Source organism: Accipiter gentilis, chromosome 1 (genome assembly GCF_929443795.1).
Source record: "Accipiter gentilis chromosome 1, bAccGen1.1, whole genome shotgun sequence".
Lineage (NCBI taxonomy): Eukaryota > Metazoa > Chordata > Aves > Accipitriformes > Accipitridae > Astur > Astur gentilis.
This window is the reverse complement of record NC_064880.1, coordinates 7,686,424-7,708,533: the sequence shown is the minus strand read 5'-3', so window position 1 is coordinate 7,708,533 and position 22,110 is coordinate 7,686,424. Positions and strand designations below refer to the sequence as shown.

The following is a 22,110-nucleotide window of genomic DNA, read 5'->3' as shown; positions in this document are numbered from 1 at the left end:
TAAATTACTTTCTTTCACATTTTCATTCAGTGATGTGAATGAACAAGTTGGAAGAACCGATCATACGACTCAACTTCTCTAGCCACTTTACCTCTCAAAACACAGCCTTCTCCACCTCTGGCAACAGTTTACTTCTGGAGGGGATGTGGGGAGCAGAGGGCGTCAGCCTGTCATGGCACGCTATACCCAACTAAAACAATGATTTCTCAAGTCTGGCAATGACTAGTGCTGCTGCAGAGTATGGCAAAACGAACGCACATATCCCCTTCACCCATCCGCACACAAGTATGCCAGCTTTGGCAGGGCGGGAGGAGGAAAAGGAGACACCATTCCCTGCTGACCTGAACAGAGCCCAACTTATGCCTGGTCACCTTCCCTTTTTCTATCCTAAGTCATTCTTTCCAGTCATAACAGGAGACGTGTCTGAAACAGAAGCAACTCTAGAACGTTTCATTTCTTCTGGAAAAACGAACAGAGAGAAAAACTCAACAGCTTTGTAGCTCTGACTTCCTAGTTCTGAGATTTTTGTTTTATTTAGTCTAACCAAAAACCTGAAAAAGCAAGGTAGCCGTTACGAAGCGAAAGGCTTTATTTGAAGATACTCAGCAGTGTAACATGACTGAGTTTTAACATCTCACTCACCAGGCTTCACCTCACCATCTCCTGCCAGAAGTGCACTGATGGGTAACGAGCCCAGAGACCGAATGTAGATAAAAGTTCATGCTGTCTTATATTCAGACACTAATTTTGCTCACCTACCTCTTTATGCCCAACTGTAAATCAGCAGCAGTAGGTGTATGCAACATATTTTAAGAGAACAAATGAGAACGATTTGGGAATAACAGAGTATAGGAGAAATTAGCAGCTCCTCAATTATCTTTCTGCTATATAGGTTAAGCTGTGCAAGACACAATACCTATGAGGTATAACAACACAAAGGTGCAGAAACCAGAATGAGATAGGGAATTTCATCTGAATTGGGCAATAAGAGGCTTGAGTTTTATTAAAGCAAGTTGTGGACTTGTTAGGGTAGTGAAAAGTGGAAGGCATGTGTCAACAAATCATCAAGTCCTTGCAAATAAATAAAAATAAAAGATAACGGCTCAATCTGTGATGTGCTAGAGTGTTATTGTGCATAGATTGTGAGTTTTTAATAATAACTTTCAGCTATTGTATTGTGATTTATTGCTTAAATAACTTTTGCTTCCCAGGGAAACTCATTACTCACACTAAGCAAGAAGTCTCCATGTCAATATCAAATATAACACGTCAGCAACAAAAGCCACCTTCTTTCTCAGTTCTGCTTCCAGATCTTAAACAGCCCAAAATAGACCCTTTATGTAAGGCAGCAGGCACAAAAGCAGCCTCTTCCTTGAAAAGGCACAGCAGCAGGTGCAGTTCTCCCCCTGTTGAAAATCCTTCTCTGAAAACCAGCTTTATTTGACTGTCAGAGACTTTTTAAACTGTGTTCCACTTCAGCTGGGTCTTCCCAAGGCAGCATTTCCATAATTTATGCCAGATAAGAGGCCAAAGTCTATCAATTCTTGAACACACCTGCTAACAAGGGAACTCCAGTAATGTGATGATGCTTAAACTTAAAAATTAAATATAACAGTTGTTAACAAAAGGAGTTTATTAATTTATTTTGAAAAGAACAACGTTAGTAACTGTGCTGTCGTTGCACCACGTTTATTTAACGGGAAATCCAGCCACTTTGCAGATGGTGTCAACCAACAGTCTCGGTACAAGAGCTTAACAATCATCTTCTAAAAATAAGCTGAACAGATAAAATATTTTAGATTAGAAATCTAAAGATAGGTTATTGTTCAGCATAGAAGAGCATGGCTCCAAACAAGAACAAGCTATATTTTTTCCCCTCTGTGATTTGCCACATGTTATATCAAGGCATTAAATAAAAGATACCGCCCTGCAAGACTCCACAGGCCTTGTGCTGGCATTAAATCCTGCCAGGTCTGAAACGCAGTCAGCATCAGGCACACAACTCAAACCTCGGGGCAGCACTACTTAAAGGCAACAAACTGCTGTCTCAGGTGGAAAATGGAACCATCATTCTCACTAATGGAGAAAACAGACCTCTCCCAAAAGCCAAGTGCGTCCACTCAAGCACTTCTGTGATATTCTTCTGCCAAAACACTCCAATTATGAACTTTAGGCACAATGACAGCAGAGCTCCGCAAGCAAAAGCGAAGCCAAAATGGCCCCTAAAAGTAAGACTAGCCTAAGAACTGCCCAAATCACATAAATATTGAGTATATGCAGGTTTCTAGGTGAACCACTACTATACGTACAGAGGCACAGAATGCTAATTTGAAGCATCCAGTGTTTGTACGCTCAGCCATTCTATATTAAGCAAAATACCACAAGGCTTTATTTTATCATCTTCCTTGGCACAGTCTTTATTTTTTGTTTCCTAACAATTTACTGTGGTCAGGGTTATATCTCTGCAACTGAGCATAATGTTGTGGCATTCATATGTAGTGTTTTAGATCATAAAATAAGCTGTAAGTTAAACTAAATAGCTTCATTAAGTACTCTCATGCTCCGAGTCTAACCTTTCCGGTTAAGAAAAGGCAGACTTGATTTGCTTCAGCTTTATTTCTCCTTAAAATACGAGTAGTATTTCAGGGGTAGAAACCCAAAAGGAAGTCAATGCCCTACAATGAACCCCCCCAGGAGTCTGTCACCAGAGGAGACAGGCCAGGTGAGACAACAATTTTCACCGCGCAGTCTGCAAAACTGTTAACGCGCTTGAACAAAAGCAAAAACGCAAGAACAGTCCCGAAGCCTCTCGGCAGGGTAACTGTCAAAGGTGCTTTTGCTGTGGCCGAGCAGCAGCCAACGCGAACAGCCGGGCGTGCATCCTCATCCCTGCTTATTAGGTCCCAAAGGCACCACCCCGAGAGCCTCCCAGTCCCCAGGAAAGGCTGGGCATGAGTAACTCCCTGGACGCTGCTCGGGGCTCCCTTTTTCCCCGGCAGCCCCAGCAGGCGCTGGCCACCGTCCCAGCCCCGCCGCTGTCCCCTGACCAGCACCGAGCAGGGTCAGCCGCTCCCCGCAGTCCCGCACCGGCTACCGCCAGGGGTAGCCCCCCCCCCAGACCCTCACACCCTAACCCCCCGCCCAGCGCTAACTCCGAGGGGCTCCCCGCCGCCCGGCACCCGCCCTGCGGGAAGGACGCTGAGGGGAGACAGGGTCCAGGCCGCCCCCCCCCCCCCCCCCCCGACCCCAACCCCGACGCCCGGCCCGGGCATAGCGAGCCCCCCCCTCACCTCTCGATAACCGAGGCGAGCAGCTGCGGGAGCTCCTTCATCTCGAAGGCCGAGTAGGAGGCGGAGAGCAGCGGCCGCACGGCCACCTCCCAGCCCGGCTCCGCCGCGGCCCCCGCGCCGCCGCCCGCCGCCATCTTGCCGCTCCGCTGGGTGAGGGGGGGGGGGGGGTGGGGGGTTACCGCGGCGGCGGAGGGGGACGGCGGGCCGGAAGTGCCTCCCCCACCCCCCGCTGCGCCGCGAGACAGGAAGTGACCCAATGCCCACGAGGGCGTCGCGGCTCCCGATTGGAAGAAGAAGGCCCTGCCCAGGCGCCTGCGCAGTACATGAGTCAGCAACTTTGCTGGCGACGCATGCGCCCCGGGGCGTGCCCAGCGGGGAGGGAGGGGAGCGCGCATGCGCGGTGAGGCGCCCTGCCCAGGCGGTCTGCGAGCAGCCCCAGGGCGAGGACTTCGAATAGCCCGAAAGATGGAGGAAAAAAACCAACAAAAAAAACCCAAACCAAAAAAAAAAACCCCAAAACCACTTACTGCTCCTCAGCACACGGCTTTTATTGAGGCGATCTGCGCACTGGGGAGGTGGCTGATAGGACACGGCCTCACACGGAGGGGGGCACAACTCGCTGCAAAACTCGATCATGACAATTTAAATCCGCGTACAAAGAGTTAACGGCCATTATCCGGAGGGGAAAGGCTGCGAGGTTCTTCGCTCCTGACACCTTAACCCCAGTGTTGTACACCAAATACGGGAAAATTTAAAGAAAAATGGGAAGGAACTAACGTTATCATCATAATAAATAAAGAACATGGAGAGACTTCACATTCAAATTCCTCCCACAGCCCTGCAACGTAATTCAGTGACCCGACGAGGCCGTTTCCCACCGACATCCACCCAATTTCTAACCTTCTTCCTAACGAAACGACCCAATGGCTCCTCCTCTTCTCAGGCCTCCCATACAGTAGCTCGCGCATTACCAAGTCTAGCATTCACATCACAGCAGCCGACAACCCTCCGTCCTCCTCTCGCCAAGACGTTCGTCATGGCTGGGGCTGAGGAAGAGGTGAGGATCGAGAGGGCGCACGTCCTTACTATTATCTTCACTAACATCGGGGAGATGACGTGGTGGCAGCTTTTAGGGCTTTAACGGAGGTTTGGGAGAGTTCTTTTTTAGTCATAACAGACCGATGTCTCTTTTCCATTTCTTTTCCATTTCTTCTCGCTGGGAGACATGCAGCATACCGTTTTGTTGTGCTAGCAGCTTTTCCTCCCAAATTCTCTTCCAGCAAAAATGTAATACAGATGTTTCATCCATCAGTCACGCGAGCTGGAATTTCTCACCGAACCCAGCAGCAATGCAGGGCAGCAGATCTTCAGCCAGTCCGAATCTCAGACACCTTCTCCAGCCTCAGCCTTCGGTTCACCTGCAGCCCTACCGCCAGGCACGGTTCAGCAGCTTCACCTGAGCAAGTCTCTTTGTGATCATAGTAGCAAAAACCAGCCCGAAGAGGACGCTGCTTATCAGCACGTAGTCATAGTCATCTTTTAGGACATCGAACTGCTTCGATGGGTACACTCGGGTCTGGTAGATGTCCAGGCCGTACGCAACAACCTAAAGAGATGAGATCGTGAGCTGGTAATGCAGCTTTGAGCATAAAACCAGACACATCAAAAATGATTGACGCAGTCTATAGTCCTGATTAAAACAAGAAATGTTTAAGCGGTGAGCAGCCATGTAATGGGAAGTTGCAGACCTCCCTGCCGCAGTATCATGCTGCTCTACCCACAAACTCCACGGTCCTCCATCGAATCCTCCGCCCTGCACTCACCAAACAAGTAGACTCGAGGCCAGAGGGAGCTGTATAAATCCCTCTCATTCGCGATATGGTTTGATTGTAGTTGATAAACCTCTCGGCATGGATCTGCACATCAGGGGAGTATGGAATCAAGTTCTCTTCTCTGAAAGGCATTTAAAAAGAAATCAAAACCCAAGCAAATAGCACACGAAGGACATCATCTGCATTTCCTAGTTTTATCATCGCAAGCTGACCTAAACCAGCAAATTTAGCAGCTTTTCCCAGCGGTTATCGCGCTTTCTTTACCTGCTTTGTTCCGTAGGGATCTCTGGGCGGCGAGGATCCAGCAGAGCCTTTGGAAGGGAGAGGATGGCCCCAGAGGGAAGCCCAACTGTACATTAAAAGAAATGCATCTTAAAAATGGCCATTTCTGACAGCATTTTCTAACACCTAACATAAATGCTGCCTTTGTTCTTATCCGTGAACTTGCCAGGAGTCCAGGGCAGCCCACAGGCAGGATTTTTGGCAGTAAACTGCATTTTGCTTGATTTTCAGTGTGAAACATGGCTTGTGCGAGTAGCATAAACACATGGACTTACTGAGCAAGTGACGGCTGGTGATGCCACGCTCGGTGATGGTGGCCTCCATGGCACTGATAGCAGATGGGAAGATATAAGATTGCTGGAGGACCTGAGGTAAAATCGGGCGGTCAAGGGAACTGAAGGCTGTGGCATTGTATTGCTCCGTCCCCTCGTACAGCTCCAGCACAGTGAACTCGTTCCGACGTGCCTTCGTGTTCCAGTACTGGTACTGAAACAAGAGAAGATTTTTAGGAATGCGAGGCAAGCAGAGTCAATAATACAGAGGCGGCAGGAAATCACAGAGCATGGTCAGAAAGTATTCTCCATACAGGTTCAGCAACTGCCAAATGTAAAGAAGACAATAAGAATAACTTCTTACCACCACCCAGTTCTCTGAATGAACAATGTGGACAGGTCCCTTTGCTTTCTTCTGTACCGAAGAGTGGATGATCCTGCCTGTGACTCCATCAATCAGATATATTCCAATGAAAGTGCGCTCATGATGCGTATCTGTGCTCTCTGTCACCACAGCAAGCAGGTTTGGATTCAAGGACTAGAGAAAAAGAAAAATCCAAACAACTAAGACCTCCCCACTTTAGTGCCACAGGCACCTCATTTATCTGCATTTCATCTGGGACTAAGCATATAATAAATGAAGTATCTTATCAGCACAAATCACCTGAAGAAATCAAGCAGCTGTTTCCCCATCATCAGATGTTTGACTGACTTAATTGCTCCATGAAAACATTTTGTAAAGGAAACCTCCAGCAAAATTAGCATCTTCTGCAGAGGGTTATGGACACTGGTGCATTTATAGAAAAAAATAGCACTACAGGGCAGTTAATCAAAATGTAGCACCTAGAAACGGTGCTGAGATCTTCCCGTGAGTAATGCATCAAGAAAAAGTCAACAAAAAGTTCCAACGGCACCTTATAGAGAACACTGCGGTCTCCCATCACACGGCCCTGGGAGTGCACGTGCTCATTGGACCTCTTCCCTTTCACAGTCACTATTCTCTGTACTTCTGTGGGTATAACCACCTCCCAACTCTCCTCCGTTGTCAGGTCCTGCAAGAAAAAAGCATGACATAGAAGGTTTTATCTTGTCCTTAAAAGACACCATCTCCACCAATCAGATGCTGGGAGCTTTCTCTGCTTTTGAATTTTAAAAGTTTCTTAGGCACGTTTTGAGGCTGAACTCTTTCTATTCTGAGCAAAACTCCATAAACCAAATGAAGTGATCTACCATCATCCAGAGGACATTTAGGAAAATTATGTCATTTAGACTGTAATGAGTCTTCCATACCTTTTTCAGCCTGAATCCAGAGAGTTTTCCCTGCTCAGCATCCACTAGATAAAAAAAGATAGAATGGGCTATTTCTTCTAACTGACGAAGGACATTTTTAGTTGCTGGGAAAGCTGTAACCTGGAAAAGAAGAATTGATATACAGGTTAAAACCCAATAGATGCACATAAAAAAAAAACCAAACCCCAAAACAAAAAAACAACTAAACAAAAAAAAAAAAACCACAAACAAACACAGAAAGATTATTTCAAACATGCTTATCAGGATGAGGTCTGTCTTACCAGAATAACCTCATAGTTTTCTGTGAAATGTGACTCAACAGCATTTTTTTTGTTTAAATCTTGCTCCAAAAGGGAGGGGAATAATTAACCAGAACATGAAGAAAACTGCCTCCAGGCAAAGCAGTTTACCTTGTATTCATCATCGATCAAGAGTAGTACTTTGGCATAGTCTTGATCCATAATAGGCAGAAGCAAAGTCTGAAGTATTGGACGCTTCAAAACAGGGGGAGCTACTTGACTTCTCTTCCCAAAGATGGGGTTAAAGACATACAGAAAGCTCATTTTGGTTTCCTAAAAAACAAACAAGATGCAACATTTTTTCTAAGGCAGAAAAGAGAGCTGTTCTTCTATCTGTTACTTGCTGGTATTGACCATTCATACCCTGGATTCAGCTATTCCATCCTCAAAATATTCTATTTGGACATGCATACATTCTATCTCACATTTCTCTACCAAAACCATACCGTGGCATAACACAGTGTTCATGGCTTTAACTAAAATCTATCTGCCACCTACTGAGGCACTCTCAACACGTCTCCTCCTCCCTCATGTATGGAGTACAAAACATTCTGCAGCTAGCTAAAGGACAGCCATTGTCACCTAGCTAATGGAGACCGCACATCACTTAACTCACACGATGAAAGAAACTGGATGAAATTATTTCCTTTGTTTCAATAAAAGGCTTCAAGATGAGCATCCTTTCATTTTTTAAGATTGTGTGTCTGCTTCCTTCCAGCTCTCAATCTCCTCCTATCCCCACACCAGTGATAACCAGACAATACCCAGAAAGATAGTTTCTTCTGCCCTTTGAAAGGGCAGATTTCCATGCTAACCAAATTCAATGGAGGGATAGAGGAAAGGGACTCACCTTGTCCTTAACAAGCAAGGTACATTGTGGAGGGTGTGGGAAATGGGCTGTTGTTCTTTGGACCATCAGCTTAAAGGAGGAACCTGGTCTCACATTCCTGAGATACTGCTTCCACAGGATGGTGCCAGAACTGCTTTCAATACCAAAAAGCTGAGCAAAGACACACAGTAAAGCCAAAGTTTAGAACAACGCATCTCTCACATTCAAGCACCACATCTTTCTTTGGGATATGACAAAGAAAGAGGAGTCCTAGTCCCTCTCTGAAGCTACCACAAAACATTCTGCCCCTCTCCTCACGACATTCTGCCCAAAGCCTGGCTAAAAACGGGGATGGGAATTCAGAGCTGAGACTCTTTGCTACAGTCTAGAAACAGATTCCTACCCTGGCTTCCTCACCTTTCCCGAAGCAGTGACCATCACCATCATCTTCTGGAGGTTGAATTCATCTCTGGCCAAATTGTCAATGTTAATCTCATTCTTAATCTGGCTCCGGGGTTTCCTTGCATCATAGAACATCTTCCAAAGATGGGCGGTCCAGGCTTGCAGCAGGATAAGTTGGGAGGACAGCCGCTTCAGAAACATCCCCAACAAACCATCTGCAAATAGACCAACGGTGATAACAAGAGGGAAAAAACATTATGTCCCACTCCATAATTGGAATTATGGCCTCAGCCAGTAGAAGAAATGCTGCCACGCATGAACCTATGGTAATTCTTTGCCTCTGCCTCCCACTCCACAATAGCAGAGTTATAGTTACCATTTCTGTGATAGGCTCTAGCATTTACCAACCTTTTCCCGCTTCACAGTGCTACAGCTCATTCCGAAAGATGCCCTCATCAACTGAAAGCAAACCTTCTTGCAGAGTACATCATCTCTTCCTTTGTATTTCTTCTTTCTCACCAGTACACTCACAGCAAGTGCCCAGCTAGAGCTTACCCGCCTATACGGTCTATATCTCCCTCTGCATTCATTTCTTAGAGCAAGACAAGCTCCCGAAGTAAAAAACCACTTAATTCTGCCCAATCAGGGTTTATATTTATCTTCTCAAAATAAGCAAAACACCAGACTTCAACTATATTTCACCACTAAGGAAAGCAAGCATAGAGGACATCAAATTCCACTAAGCATTAGTAAGAAATATTAGAAAACACTGCATGCAGACTGAGGTTACCTTGAATGGCTGCATCCAGGACAGCAAGAAAAAAACAAAACAAAGCAAAAACAAAAGCTATTGCAAACAAGTCTTCCAGAAAGGGTCAAAGGGAAACGTTTAGGAGAGATGGCCAAATCCCTCCTATCACTGCTGACTGTTGATTTTGAGTATAACAATGTAATATGCTTATGCCATCTGCATTTGGCATTGCACTTCAAAAGTTTAGACAGAGATGGGTTTATTTCTGCTCATTTTAATTGCCATCAGTAGAACTCTGAATCATAACTCACAGCTCAGATGAAAGCAAAGACAATAAATACATTTGTTCAGGAAGAAAAACAAACTCACATGCCTAAAGGTAATTCTATTAAGTCTATGGTTTACCTGCTTTCTTTCCAAATTCTCCCTCCAACTCAGCCTGTGCGCCTGTCAGAGGTAGATCCACCATCTCCAAGCTTACCACTTCTGCTAATGATTCCTCTCTACTCCATACAACTTTTCCTGGAAAGACAAATAAGTAGAATATTGGAAAATCAATTTAGTATCTGGGAATAGACTTTTGGAGGAAAAATCATCACTCAGTATAGAAGCATCTTCCAGTAGGCCCTTCCAATGCAATTCACTGCTCTTAATGAAATGCAAAATAGTATATATCTATCTAATAACATGTGATTAGCTTTTTCATAAAAGACAAATACTTCATGCAACTGGAGCCACTGTCAAAAAAACCCCACAGGAACAGTAAAAGCAATCTGATGTTTTAAAAGGGTTACATTAATTAAGTCTATTTAAAATAAGAGATACACAGTGTGAACATCTGGATGCTTTTTAAACCCTAGAAAATTCATGTCACTGAGATGGACTCTCAACCCTTTCCGCAAATTAACATATTTGCCATAAGGATCTTTTCTGAAGAAACTTTGAGGAAGATCGACAACAGGACTTAAACTCTCATCCTACAAAAAGTTTTGAAATCTCCAGAAAAACCATGAAATTCAAAGGCTCTGTCTATATAAAGAACACTGCAGAACTGTCTTCTCAGATGAGATGCCTTGTGAAGGTGAAAGAGTCTCCAGTATCTTTCATGGCACTTAGAACAGTTAAATTAATTTTGTCACTTTCCAAACAAAGCAGTGGTAAAATATAATCATTTGGGACTTGGAATTTTCTTCTTGTCCTACAGTGGCAAAGTGTGCACTGTTAAAAATGGAGTAAGCTAGCTGTTTGTGCCAGTTACCTGGCTGCTGGAGGAACATTAGCATGTGGTCCTCTGTTTGCACCAAGGCTCGATAGCCCACAGAGTCATCCTTCTTCAGGAAAACTTGGATGTATAGCTGGAAAAAAAGACCAAGCAAAACTGTGAGGTTAATGACCACATCATCTCCTTGGAGAAAACAGAACTCTTGGGTGACACAAGAGCAAACAGTGTGATTGCATGCAGTAATCCAGTGTGTCTGCAGAATGCTTTTCACCTTGTCTGAACGGATCTACCAATCCTGCCAAATCAGGGGAGGGAGGGCACTGCAAGTCTGATAAACCACAAGACTGAAATAATCTCTCCCTCCTCACCTGCTGTGGCTTCGCGCCGCTCTGCTCCAGGTTAAAAGTAATTGTGGTATCCAACAATCTTTGTCCAGTTTCAACCAGATAAAGATTAATATTGTAGGTTTGATTGGAACAGGTTAAGGATTCCTATAACAACAGGCAGAAAATAGCTGAGTTAAACATACATGCCACACCAAATTCTCCAGAATGATTTCATATTCAGCAAGAACTGTGGCTTTGAGATATTTTTAGATTATATATATGCAGCTGCTACAAAACATCAGTCTCCAAAAAGATGGTGTAACACCTTTTCCATTCTGTTCCTGCGTGCAAAGGAATGAAACAGACTGTCAAGAACTTCTGCTGTTCTTGGGAACAAGCACGCTTCGTACCTGCTTCCGGGAATCCTCCAGAATACTTCCAGCATGGAGGCTATCAGAACCTCCAGGTTTCTGAAATGAGGATGAGAAGAGATAACATGGCTTCAGACCCCAGTAAGAGTATAAAAAAAATAATACTTTTTTGAGTGCCTGACAAGCCTCAGCTTAACTCTGAAAACAGGCAGGAAACAGTTCTGTTCTATACCATTTTATTCTATTCCTGATAAAAATGAAACCTTACTAAGTTTGATATCCCTAAGAACTGAAATCCTCTATCGATCAGTAAAGCCAATTCGTAGGTTACATACCCACAATAAACAAGGCTGAAACAGGCTGCACAGAGGACAGCACGCTTCATCAAGCCAGAGATAGCCTCAGCTGGATGTAATCAAGACCTGCTTGCATTACCACTGTCTTCATATGTCTGACAAGCTAATTATATCTTCCTCAAATTACTACCCATCCCTGGGCCTGTGAAAGAAAATACTTGTGGAACCCACCCCCAGTGCATATCCACTCTACAACTGTGCTGATTACATAGTACAGGCAAATTGTACTCACCAGTTCACTCCTGCAGGTCAGGACAGCAGCCACAGTTTTCTCCCCAGTTGTTGCAAAACTCACCAGAGCTGCCTGAAAAGAAAAAAAAATAAAATAGCATGAAATCATAAAATAAACAAGAAAATCCCCAAACCCCACAAAAAACTACCTGTGTAGCAAATTAAGCCATACTGGAAGTAAAAATCTTTCACAGCCAAATTTTAAATTTCATTGTTTCGCCAAATAAATAATAAAAAAAAGTCTCTCGTAAGACTGAAAATACTTCTCATACAGATGGAAACAGTTGATCCACCACAGTGTTACTGAGCTTTTTAAAGCTTGCTTGCTTTTCAAAACCTCTCAGCTGGCCTAATAAAAGTACTGCTGCACCACTGGCCACTTAGACATGTGTGTCTATCCGGCTCAAAACCAGGAAACTACCCCAACACTGACAGTTGTTGGCAACAAAGCATACGTACACTGATGTCTGGAAATATTTCAACAGCTAGTACAAATGAAATCAAATGGTTTTCAAGTGTTGCAGCCAAAAGCACAATCAACATGAGAAGCTCAGCAGTTCACTCAGAACACTTAGTACAAGGGTATTCGTTTGTTTTAAAGAATTTTAAGCTGTAGATGGCCCTCTCCCTTGAGTACATTTATCTTGGTTACCTGCTGGAAGTCCCTAAGGTGGCTAAGCAGCCCGTGTTTGTACTGCAACAGAGAGAAGTGGCTTGGAGACAGCTGCAGGAAGAACTGAGTCCGTGAAGCACTGATTACATTGGGTTGAGTGGCCAATATCCTGGGCTGGAAGCCATCAGCAAACTCCAGGTCAAGCGACTGTGAAAGGAAGACAAGCATATGTGTTCATGAGAACTTTTTCTTCACCAAAACTAATACTTTCCTTTTCTCAGCAGCAATATAAGCTTTATGAAAAGGTTCACCATGTCAGGATAAACAAAGCACAACCGATGAGGCCTAGGGTCCCATCAGAGCAAAGCTCTGAAGACATCAATCCAGAAGGAATGATTAGAGAAAAAGTTTTCTCTCCCTTCCCTCAATTTATGGATCATTATCCCCCCCACACTTCTTCAATCACCCTGTAGTTTACCGATAGGAGAACTCTCTACGCTGCCAGGCTCAGTCAGGCACTAAACCAGTTGGATGATGAATTGCGTACAATGCTCTTCCAGCACTTCTCACCTGCAGCGGGATCTGCTTCATCTCCTGCTCCGTCTCCAAGGAGCAAACATAGAGCGAATGCGTGCCCATGTCCATGCACACCAGCACTGCCTCCCCCACCACACTGCACACACCATTTAAGCTCTTCAGCCACGGGGCTGCTACTCTGATCTGCCAAGCAAGACATAAACAAAGAGATGAAGTTGCCAACAGAATGAAATCTTCAAAGAACCCACTTGGACACAACCAAGAATTTTAGTCAGAATTATTTTTACCCATGACCCTAAGAGAAATTATTGATCAGCCTGAAATTTCCAAGATAGTCTTGACTATCAGCTGCAAGACTAATTCAGTTTTGCTTTCAGGGCATTCAGCAGTGAAATCCATCTATTGGCCCATAGGCAATACCACAGTGAAAGGGAAATTTATCTGTACTACAACAACAATGAATTACTCTGCAGACCACACCACAGCCATCTAGTTGGAAGTACATTTGTCAACATCAATTTCAGTATTTTGGATTCATAATCGAGCTCTACCTGTTTTGTCATTTCTCCATCTTCTACACTGAATGTTAAAATGTTCAAGTGGCTCTGGGGAACAATTCCAAGCACGTGGATCACTCCAGTCCCATGGGAATACAACAACTGGTACTGAGTACTCTCACTGCAAGAGAGGCAGCAACCATGAAGCATCGTTTTCTCACACTAGTGTTTTCAGATGTTTTCAAAAGCATAAGGCAAGTACAGCATCCTTTCCTCTCCAATGCAACAGGCTCCCTATCAGAAGATTACACTTCTACTTAAAATATGTTCTTACCTTTCTGGTAAGTGTTCCACCCATTTCTGGTGCCCATTGGAAAGGTAGTGAAGAGAGATGGCTGCCTTCTTCAGGACTGCCACATATTTCACCACATCCTGTAGCCCCACCAAACTAGCCACCTGGAAACTAAGCACAGGTCAGAGACAATAAATTAGAAAATTATTTTCTCCTAGGAAAAAAACCCCACCCAACACTGTTTGAAGATCTCCTTCAAACACTTAACATCAGTCTTGAAGTACAATTTATAGCCCACTTTATCTGCCTTTGCTGATCTCAACAGAGAGCATTAGGCTAGAATCCAAACACCCCAAACCAGACACAGACTGAATGTATTGTATATTTAAAGAGAAAATCCATCTATGAAAAAAATTGTATCTCTTCATCTTACTGGTTTGCTGAGAAATAGAAATAGCATTAGATTTAACCACAAAGTTCAGGCACTCATAAAGAATTCATCTAAATGTTATTTTGGAAACTTTACATCTGACTAATCTTTCTCCATAATGCAAGTCCAGACAATGTCAACAACTCCTTTTTTTCCTTCCTAGACCAGCATCACAAAGAGAAAAAGACAGGGCAAACACCAAAGCCTACCTGCCAGTGTCCAGTGACGTCTCCCAGTTCAACCCTCCGATGTTGGTCTCCCAGGAACGCAAAATACGTCCAGCATTGGACAAAGTGATAGCATCTGCCCAGGAAATTAAGAAAAGAAGATGAACACAGAACTTGTATCCCTCCACAGATCAACAAGGCAATGAATTCTGGCAAGTTCAACCTGGGGCCCAACACGTGGTTGAGATCCCATGTACGAAAACAACTGCTAGCCCCAACACACCATCTGCATGCTCTCCTTACCCTGCCCATGGATCAGCATCGCATCTATTGCTCCTTCAGGGGTTCCCTTGTCTACATGGCGCCACACTGAAGGAAACAGAGTTAAGTGAGAACAAGATTTATGCCCCCCCCCCCCCAAAAGCATTTGTTTGTTATTATTTTTAAATCTAGTCTCTTTATGGCAATAAATTTATGCAAAGAACAGTCTGCCTGCCCTAAGCAACAGCTTTTGAACCGCCCGCTGAATCCTCTCAGTCTGACAAAGCACTATCACCAGCATTAATTATCAGTATAAAAACAATGCAACTTCATTGACACGTTAGCCCCAGCACAACAGGCGTACTCCCCACCACAAAACCCCACTTCACTCACGGATTTCGCCGCTCCTGGAGTTCAGGGCGGCCACGACGTTCTTCTCGGTGGCCACGATGAGCTTCTTCGAACCCTGCGAGGCCTCCAAAGAGGCGAACTTGAGCTTCCCCACGTACTGCTGCCTCCTGGGAGAGGAAACGCGAGCGGGGGGTGAGACGGGACAACGGGGCGCCTCGGCTGAGGGGGCGAGAGGGGCAAGGCCCGACGAGTGACTGCAGCAGGAAGCCTGCTTGCAGGAGGAGGACCCCGGCGCGCTGGGGACCCCCCCACCTCGGCCTTCCCGCAGCACTCACCAGTCGAACTTGCCCACTTGGTCCTCATAGACGGCGGCCGTCAGCGGCGGCAGCAGCAACAGCACCCACAGCCCCGCCGCCATGGCAGCGGCCGGCCGCGATCCCGGCGCCGCGGGGACCTTAACGCCTCGGGGCTGCCCGCGCCCCTGCCTGTGCGAAAAACCCGCATGAGCGCCGGCAGGTGAACGCAGGCAGCGCGCCGGCCAGCCCGCGGGCGTTCCCAGCAGCCCGCGCAGAGCCGAAAAGGGGGCCTCGAAGCACGGCGGCGCCATGCCGAAGTCCAAGCGGGACCGTAAAGGTGAGCGCCCCGACTTGCCCCCGGTGTCCCCCGCTCCGCTTGACCCCATCCCCGCCCTAACGTCCCTCCTCTGCTCCGTTCCCCGTAGTCTCCCTGACGCGGACGCCCAGGAAAGGTTTGGAGGCCAAGCAGGCGCTTATCACTGAGGTAAGTGCGGCCCGGTGCTCCGGTACCCCGGTGGCCGGTGCCCCGTTCCCGGTTAACCGCTGCCTTACAGCTGCGGCGATGCGTGGACACCTACAAGTACATCTTCGTCTTCTCCGTCGCCAACATGAGGAACAACAAGCTCAAAGATGTCCGGAACGCTTGGAAGCACAGCAGGTGAGCCGGGGCGTGGGGGAGCGGCGGGGGAGCTGACAGCCGCAGCCTCCTTCTCCTCCTCTTCTTCATCCTCCTCTTCTTCCTCCTCCCGCCCCAGGATCTTCTTCGGGAAGAACAAAGTGATGATGGTGGCGCTGGGACGGGAGCCGAGCAGCGAGTACAAGGAGAATCTGCACAAGGTAGGGGCCGGGGGGATTGTTTTAGAGTTTTTTTAATCTTTCCTGCATGTCCTAAAGCTCCATGGCAGCTGTGTCACGGAATAAACGTGGAGGGACAACAGAGCTTCCTTGGGTGGCCTTTATGTGGGTGTTTTAATTGACTCTCTCCATTATCGCAATGTGAAAGCTGTGTTGTTGGCGGAGTCATGGTGGCCGTGTGGAACTGAAGGGCAGGGGCTCGGCACCGGGGTGCTGCCCAAGTCCCACGGACAGGCTCTTCCTTGCAGGTCAGCAAACACCTGAGAGGTGAAGTCGGTCTCCTCTTCACTAACCGCACCAAAGACGAGGTTGACGAGTAAGTACGCATCTTGCAGCTGTGGTTTCAAAACGCCGAGCAGCCTTATTTCCACTCGCTGATGTTTCTCTTAAGCAGTGACGATCACACAAGGCTTTTCGCTCGGCTTTCTCCACTGTCCCTCCAACAGCGGGGAAGAAGTTATGGCGAGCTGCGCCATAATCCCCGTCTTAGCCGAGGGACGTTCTCACATCTTGTTACCCGTCTCTGTCTCAGGTGGTTCTCCAAATTCAAAGAGGTGGACTTTGCCCGCGCAGGAAACAAGGCGACGTACACAGTGAGCCTAGACACGGGGCCCTTGGAGCAGTTCCCCCACTCCATGGAGCCTCAGTTACGGCAGCTGGGATTGCCAACAGCGTTAAAGAAAGGTATGTGAAGCAGCCGAGAAGGTAAGCTTTGTTTTTCATCTGCGCAGGTAAGATCTTTAAGGAGAACGTTAAATATCGAGCGGAATTTAGTTTTGGAGAGAATCTGAGGGACATCTTTCTCCTCGTCCAGCTGGCGCTAGAACTCATTATATTCTTTTTGCGCCATTCTTCCCAAACTGGTGTCAAAAGACTAGTGAAACAACCCAGTTTTTCCAAGATACCGTCCTTTTTCAGGGGAAACAATTAGGCCTAGCCTAACCCAGTGCCTCGGCACGGAAAGGCATTTGAGAGGGTCTTACCCGCGTGTCAGTGGGCTTATCCAGGATTTGTCAGCCTATTCCAAGAGCTTTTGTTCCTGCAGGAGTGGTGACGCTGCTTTCAGATTACGAAGTCTGCAAAGAAGGGGACGTTCTCACCCCCGAACAGGCCCGCGTCCTGGTGAGTAATGTCATAACGTGGTGTTAGCACGAGCCCCCATTTCCTCCGACATGAAATAATTAACTGTGCAGTTTAATTCTGCTGGAGATTGTGAGTTCTCGGAGGAAGGTGAGCAGTACTTCTGGGTGTCAGTGGGGTGCAGCAAACATCCCTACGTGTTCCTAATGTGAGTTTTAAAACTCTGCAGTGATTATTTTGTCTCCTGCTTTGCTGCAGTTCCCATCCGGAAGCGGTATTTGCCATGTTTTTGCTAGGCTGGCTGTGGAGACAGTAAAGCAGGAGTGAGAGATTTGTGTCCTTTCCTAGAAACTCTTCGGCTACGAGATGGCAGAGTTTAAAGTCACCATCAAATTCCTGTGGAATTCTGAGACAGGAGACTTCCAGAAGCTTGTAGGAGACACGGAGGAGGAAGAGGAGGAAGAAGAAGAGGAGGATGACTGTGCTGACAGCAATGAGGACTAGCAGCAGTCCTTGTGCTTGGACACCAGACAGTTCTACTCTATTTTAGAGACAAAAAGAGGAGGATGTTTCCCTTCCCTGTTTGCACCAGGAGGAGAAGGACTATCAGTTCAAGTATCCTCTTTGTAAAAGATGACCTAATTCTGCTTTTTTTAATATAAATCTATGTATAAAACTTCAGATGGTTGTCACTGCTGCCTGTTACTGTTGGACTACCCCGGGATCTGAGGAAATGCCACCTCAAACACAAAAGCCAGGCAGAAAGCACATAAATGTAGCGCAGCTTAGACATAGCGTGCCTGACACTGGGGAAGATGCTGAGAGTTTGCTCTTGTCTTCTGATGAAAGTTTCAGAAGAAGCTATTTAACTCAAAGTTGCTGAGTGTTAATAAGGAGATGCCAGCTGGGTCACAGGTACAGGTAAGAGTAGGGTCTGTGTTAGAAAGAGGTTTTATTCTTGTACCTAATTATCGAAGATACCATATTAAAGCAGAACCGGGGCCTTCACCCAATTATGTGTCCATTTTCCCCAATCAACTACATCTCTAAATCACAGTGCGTACTGCGCAGACCTGAAGGCCCATGAGAGGAGAAAGAATAAGGCATGGCCCAACACAACAAGTGCTGACAGTGGTAGTGGATCCTACAAAGCTTTGTTAATACAGGGGGGGAAAATATTACTCAACCCCTTTGCACATTGATCAAAGGGGGAGGGTGGGTAAGTACCTCCCCCGTGCTTTGAGAGACTCGTGCTCAATTATGCACCCCCACAAAACCCGCTTTCTTCTCCCTACCCTAGTCTAGCGGAAATAGTTGGGGCAGTTGTGTGCAGTCAGGTTCCAGGCTTCATCAAACGCCTCCACGACCGGTGGGAGCAGGGGACCCTCTTCACTGTAGTCAAGGTTCTGCTCTAGCTGCTCCAAGTTGGACATCCCAATGATCACTGCATCTCCAAGAGAACCCTGGAAAGCAGTAAGAGGAGTTGCTGATCCCAAAAGAAACCTAGTTCACCTCCCAAGCCACTGCAGGCCAAACTTTAAACATTTCTTTTCAGTAAAGAACATCCAGTAACTCCTGCCACCACAAAGTTCTGTTCACAAGGCCAGAACATCTCCCAGGTCGTGCCAACTCCTCAAAAGCTGCCAAATCCTACTTTAGAAGAGGCTACGGGAACATTTTGGGGAGATGGGGAATACAACCATTCATTTCCTAGCCCAATGACTGAAGTCATCTCCTTGCAGGGAAGTTGTCTGGGTGGGAAGCCAAGATCCCAGTAATTGGCACTTAAAATCTTCCGCTTTTTCCAATCCTATGAACACAGTATACTGTGGGGAAACGCAGAGCTGACTCGCTCCTACAGCCTAGCAGGCTGAGTCTGTACAGCAATATTCACTTTGGAAGGCTGCAGGCCCAGGGGATATGCAGATTAGAAGTGTTTGTATGCAGACCCCTCTCTGTGTGCTGCAAAAGCTGCCCAGTTCTGCTGGTGCTGTGCAGGCTGCCAGCTACAGTTGTGTCAAGCTCTTACCTGCAGTTTCGAGTGATTGTACAACCAACGCAAAGCAGCGGAGGTCAGGCTCGGTGCACTGGAGCCGTAAGCATCTTTCAGAGCTCTTTCTACTAGGGCAATTCCTTCAAAATTGTGTTTTTTCCAGTACCTGCCAGAAGAGAAATCACTGTCGTTGCCCTTGGGGCCCCCAGTGAATTGTACATCTATATTCTAATCAAGTATGAAAGGCTTTCAGAAAGCCTCATACAGCTCTTTGTAGCCTCTGAGGACCTCTGCAATCCCCAGCTGTGAGTTGGGAGGAAGCTGAGCCTAAAAACCACGCTGCCAAGCTCAGTCACAAGGCGCAGCCCCAGTCACATGTGCAGACATAATCACTGCACGAGCTTTGGTCAATTCTGCTTCCTCTCAGCTGATGATTAGTGTGGGGTTTTTTACGTAGCCATTCCTGCCACATCTCCCTTCTAGTTTGTCAGCTCAAAACATACCTGTCCCTGTAGGCTTGAGCCCAGTCATTCCCAAAAAATCTTCCAGTGGGCTGGCGTGTGTCTTTGTCCTCATACTTGTACTTGCCGGTCAACAACCCTCCTGCAAAGGGTAAGCAGCACATTTAGGGATGGACTGGCTCTTCTACAGCCCCCATTTCACATGTTTTTGTCTCAATCTCACCCTTTTCCTCCCCATACCTGCAAGCGGATTGTAGGCGTAGAACCGCAGTCCATAGTATCTCAGGCAAGGGAACAGCTCGGCTTCCACCTGGCGAGTGGTGGCATTGTACATACCCTGCACAAAGATGAGGGAGACAAAGAGCTTCAAACACTAGCTCGTGACAGCGAGCATGAGCACCTGAACGGCCTCTTCCCCACCCTTCCCTGACAATACTCTTATCCAGAAGAGCAGCTTCAGGTCACACAAGGTTATTATCTGCTTAGGAACAGACTTCCTAAAGCATTGCAAATAATGCAAAAACTTTTTAAGTTCCGCATCAAGGGACTCACTGACTCAAGCAACAAGTGTGTACTCAGCTTTTTCCAAGAAGTGACCTACTGACCTTTCTAATCATGCATGTCCTGAAAAGACCTGCCAGATAACTGCAGCAGCTTCCTTTTCTGTGTTTATATCTGGCACACTGGGGGCTGGTCTGAGATTTGGAGTTCCCAGACCCTTTCCCACGGTGACTGACCGTTGCTGTAAGGACAGAGAACCATCTGTATGCTGTTCTGACCTGAACCCTCATATACTTTTGGTTTGATTCATCTCAGCCTCCACAAAAGATGTGCCAGACCATGGCAAGCCCCCATCCCTCACCTGGTAGACAGTTGGCATCACCCAGTTGTTGTATTTGCAGATGGTGCAGATTTCTGCGACCTCCCACGCTGCGTAGTTTGATAGACCGAGTTCTTTAAACTTTCCCTGCAGAAGAATAAAAGGGTATTCAGTTCCAGATTGCAAGACGCATACGGTGAAAAGGACAGTCGCCGAATTTCAGTCCAGAGTTCTCCACTCATCCCTGTCCACCTTTTCTAGATAGACTACGAATTATAAGACCTGACAAAAAAATTTCCCATTTTCTGTTCATTTTGAAGTCACACCTTCTAATGTAAATGGCGCTATTAGATTAATGCAGTTCAGGAATTCTTCACCCATTACCAGAGCTAATCTTAACCTACTCAGTTAACAGGGCTGAAAGCAAAGTTCAGATGTTCTAACGTTTCCAAGAGCTTTTGAGAACAAAGTGCACAACGTGAACATGCATGCAATGGAGTGTCAGTTGTTTGGCTTTGCCCTGGTCATCTGTGTTCCCTCTTCCTAGTGTTGCACAAACCCGGCGCTGCAGAAGGGCACAACAAGCAGCCCTGGTTTAAAAAGGTGGTGGGAGGGACTCAAGAGATGGTCCAGGCTTGGACTTCCCACTTTACTTCTTTGTGCAGCTCATTGCAGGCACGCAGCGTCTCCTCCACCGGGGTCCCATGGTCAGGAGCATGAAGGTAGAAGAGCTCCACACTCGCCCTCTTCAGCCTCTCTAGGGACGTGTCCAGCTGTGATCTCACACTCTCGGGCTTCAGCGTCTTCCCATCCCAGGGATTGGCCTTGGTGGCAACTTCCACTGGCAGAGAGAAAAAAAGAATGAGCAGGGACGTTTCCACCTTCAGGAGGGGAATGGGAATAAAGGACATAATGAAAGCATTGCTCAAGGGGTTTCAGGGAAGGCCTCCCTCCTCGGGGACCATGTCAGCCTAGCAAGGGAGGCTCTTCTCCTTAGGGGCTGCAGGTCTGCTCTAGATAGGGAGGCCCCTCTCCTCAAGGCCTGGGTGTCAGCACTAGCAGGGCCCTGCTAGTCCCTTCTCCTCACGGACAGCGTCAGCCTGGCAGGGAAGACCCCTCTCCTCTCCTCAGGGAATGGGCCCCAGTGAAGTCCCTTCTCAGGGACGGCATCAGCCTGGCAGGGAATACCCTTCTCCTCAGGGAACGGGCCTTGAGGAAGTCCCTTCTCCTCAGGGACAGTGTCAGCCTGGCAGGGAAGACCCTTCTCCTCAGGGAACGGGCCTCGGGGAAGTCCCTTCTCCTCAGGGACAGTGTCAGCCTGGCAGGGAAGACCCTTCTCCTCAGGGAATGGGCCCAGGAGAAGTCCCTTCTCCTCAGGGACGGTGTCAGCCTGCCAGGGAAGACCCTTCTCCTCAGGACTGACCCCTTTTCTCTGAGGCCGCCCCCCCCCAACCCCGGCCGTACCGGGCTCCGTGCCGCCAGCCAGCAGCGTGCCCAGGATGCGCTCAGACTCGCCACCCGCGTACATGTAAGCGGTGTCGATGAGGCGGTATCCGCGCCGCAGGAAGGCGCGGAGCAGCGCGGCGCTGGCCTCGGGCCCGGCGCGCCGTCCCACCTCCATGGCGCCCAGCACCACACCGGGACGCGCGCCGCCCGCCGCCATGGCCGCCGCCGCCGCCACTGCGCAGGCGCGCCCGGTGCGGA

General features: G+C 47.3%; 4 protein-coding genes across 6 annotated transcripts in view; 1 reads left to right on the top strand and 3 right to left on the bottom strand.

The window, feature by feature from the left end:
• UBR4 (ubiquitin protein ligase E3 component n-recognin 4) overlaps positions 1-3,453 on the bottom strand; it is a 79,437-nt gene extending 75,984 nt beyond the window's left edge. For all 3 annotated transcript variants that reach the window (XM_049810013.1, XM_049801416.1, XM_049818493.1), the window contains exon 1: positions 3,291-3,453. In XM_049810013.1, coding sequence (XP_049665970.1) covers positions 3,291-3,424 — 134 coding nt within the window. In that variant the 5' untranslated portion in view covers positions 3,425-3,453. The remainder of the gene's footprint in view (positions 1-3,290) is intronic.
• Positions 3,454-3,817: 364 nt separating this feature from the next.
• On the bottom strand, positions 3,818-15,393 carry EMC1 (ER membrane protein complex subunit 1). The gene is made up of 23 exons (XM_049815654.1): positions 15,237-15,393; positions 14,944-15,068; positions 14,593-14,658; positions 14,332-14,425; positions 13,735-13,863; positions 13,455-13,581; positions 12,937-13,086; positions 12,406-12,573; positions 11,755-11,826; positions 11,206-11,265; positions 10,838-10,960; positions 10,506-10,602; positions 9,653-9,769; positions 8,512-8,711; positions 8,116-8,265; positions 7,377-7,538; positions 6,967-7,086; positions 6,591-6,728; positions 6,041-6,214; positions 5,680-5,890; positions 5,387-5,471; positions 5,114-5,243; positions 3,818-4,896 (listed from the first exon to the last, which is right to left on the bottom strand). Exons 1-23 carry the CDS (start codon positions 15,317-15,319, stop codon positions 4,717-4,719), a joined length of 2,961 nt encoding a protein of 986 aa, XP_049671611.1. The 5' UTR covers positions 15,320-15,393; the 3' UTR covers positions 3,818-4,716.
• A 62-nt stretch (positions 15,394-15,455) lies between these two features.
• Positions 15,456-17,680, top strand: MRTO4 (MRT4 homolog, ribosome maturation factor). The gene is made up of 8 exons (XM_049815748.1): positions 15,456-15,534; positions 15,623-15,681; positions 15,752-15,855; positions 15,953-16,034; positions 16,301-16,368; positions 16,585-16,736; positions 17,098-17,174; positions 17,481-17,680. Exons 1-8 carry the CDS (start codon positions 15,507-15,509, stop codon positions 17,634-17,636), a joined length of 726 nt encoding a protein of 241 aa, XP_049671705.1. The 5' UTR covers positions 15,456-15,506; the 3' UTR covers positions 17,637-17,680.
• A 297-nt stretch (positions 17,681-17,977) lies between these two features.
• AKR7A2 (aldo-keto reductase family 7 member A2) lies at positions 17,978-22,095 on the bottom strand. Its single transcript, XM_049815664.1, has 7 exons — positions 21,871-22,095; positions 21,060-21,247; positions 20,449-20,553; positions 19,827-19,923; positions 19,629-19,728; positions 19,162-19,291; positions 17,978-18,595 (listed from the first exon to the last, which is right to left on the bottom strand). Exons 1-7 carry the CDS (start codon positions 22,067-22,069, stop codon positions 18,434-18,436), a joined length of 981 nt encoding a protein of 326 aa, XP_049671621.1. The 5' UTR covers positions 22,070-22,095; the 3' UTR covers positions 17,978-18,433.
• Between the last annotated feature and the right edge of the window lie 15 nt (positions 22,096-22,110).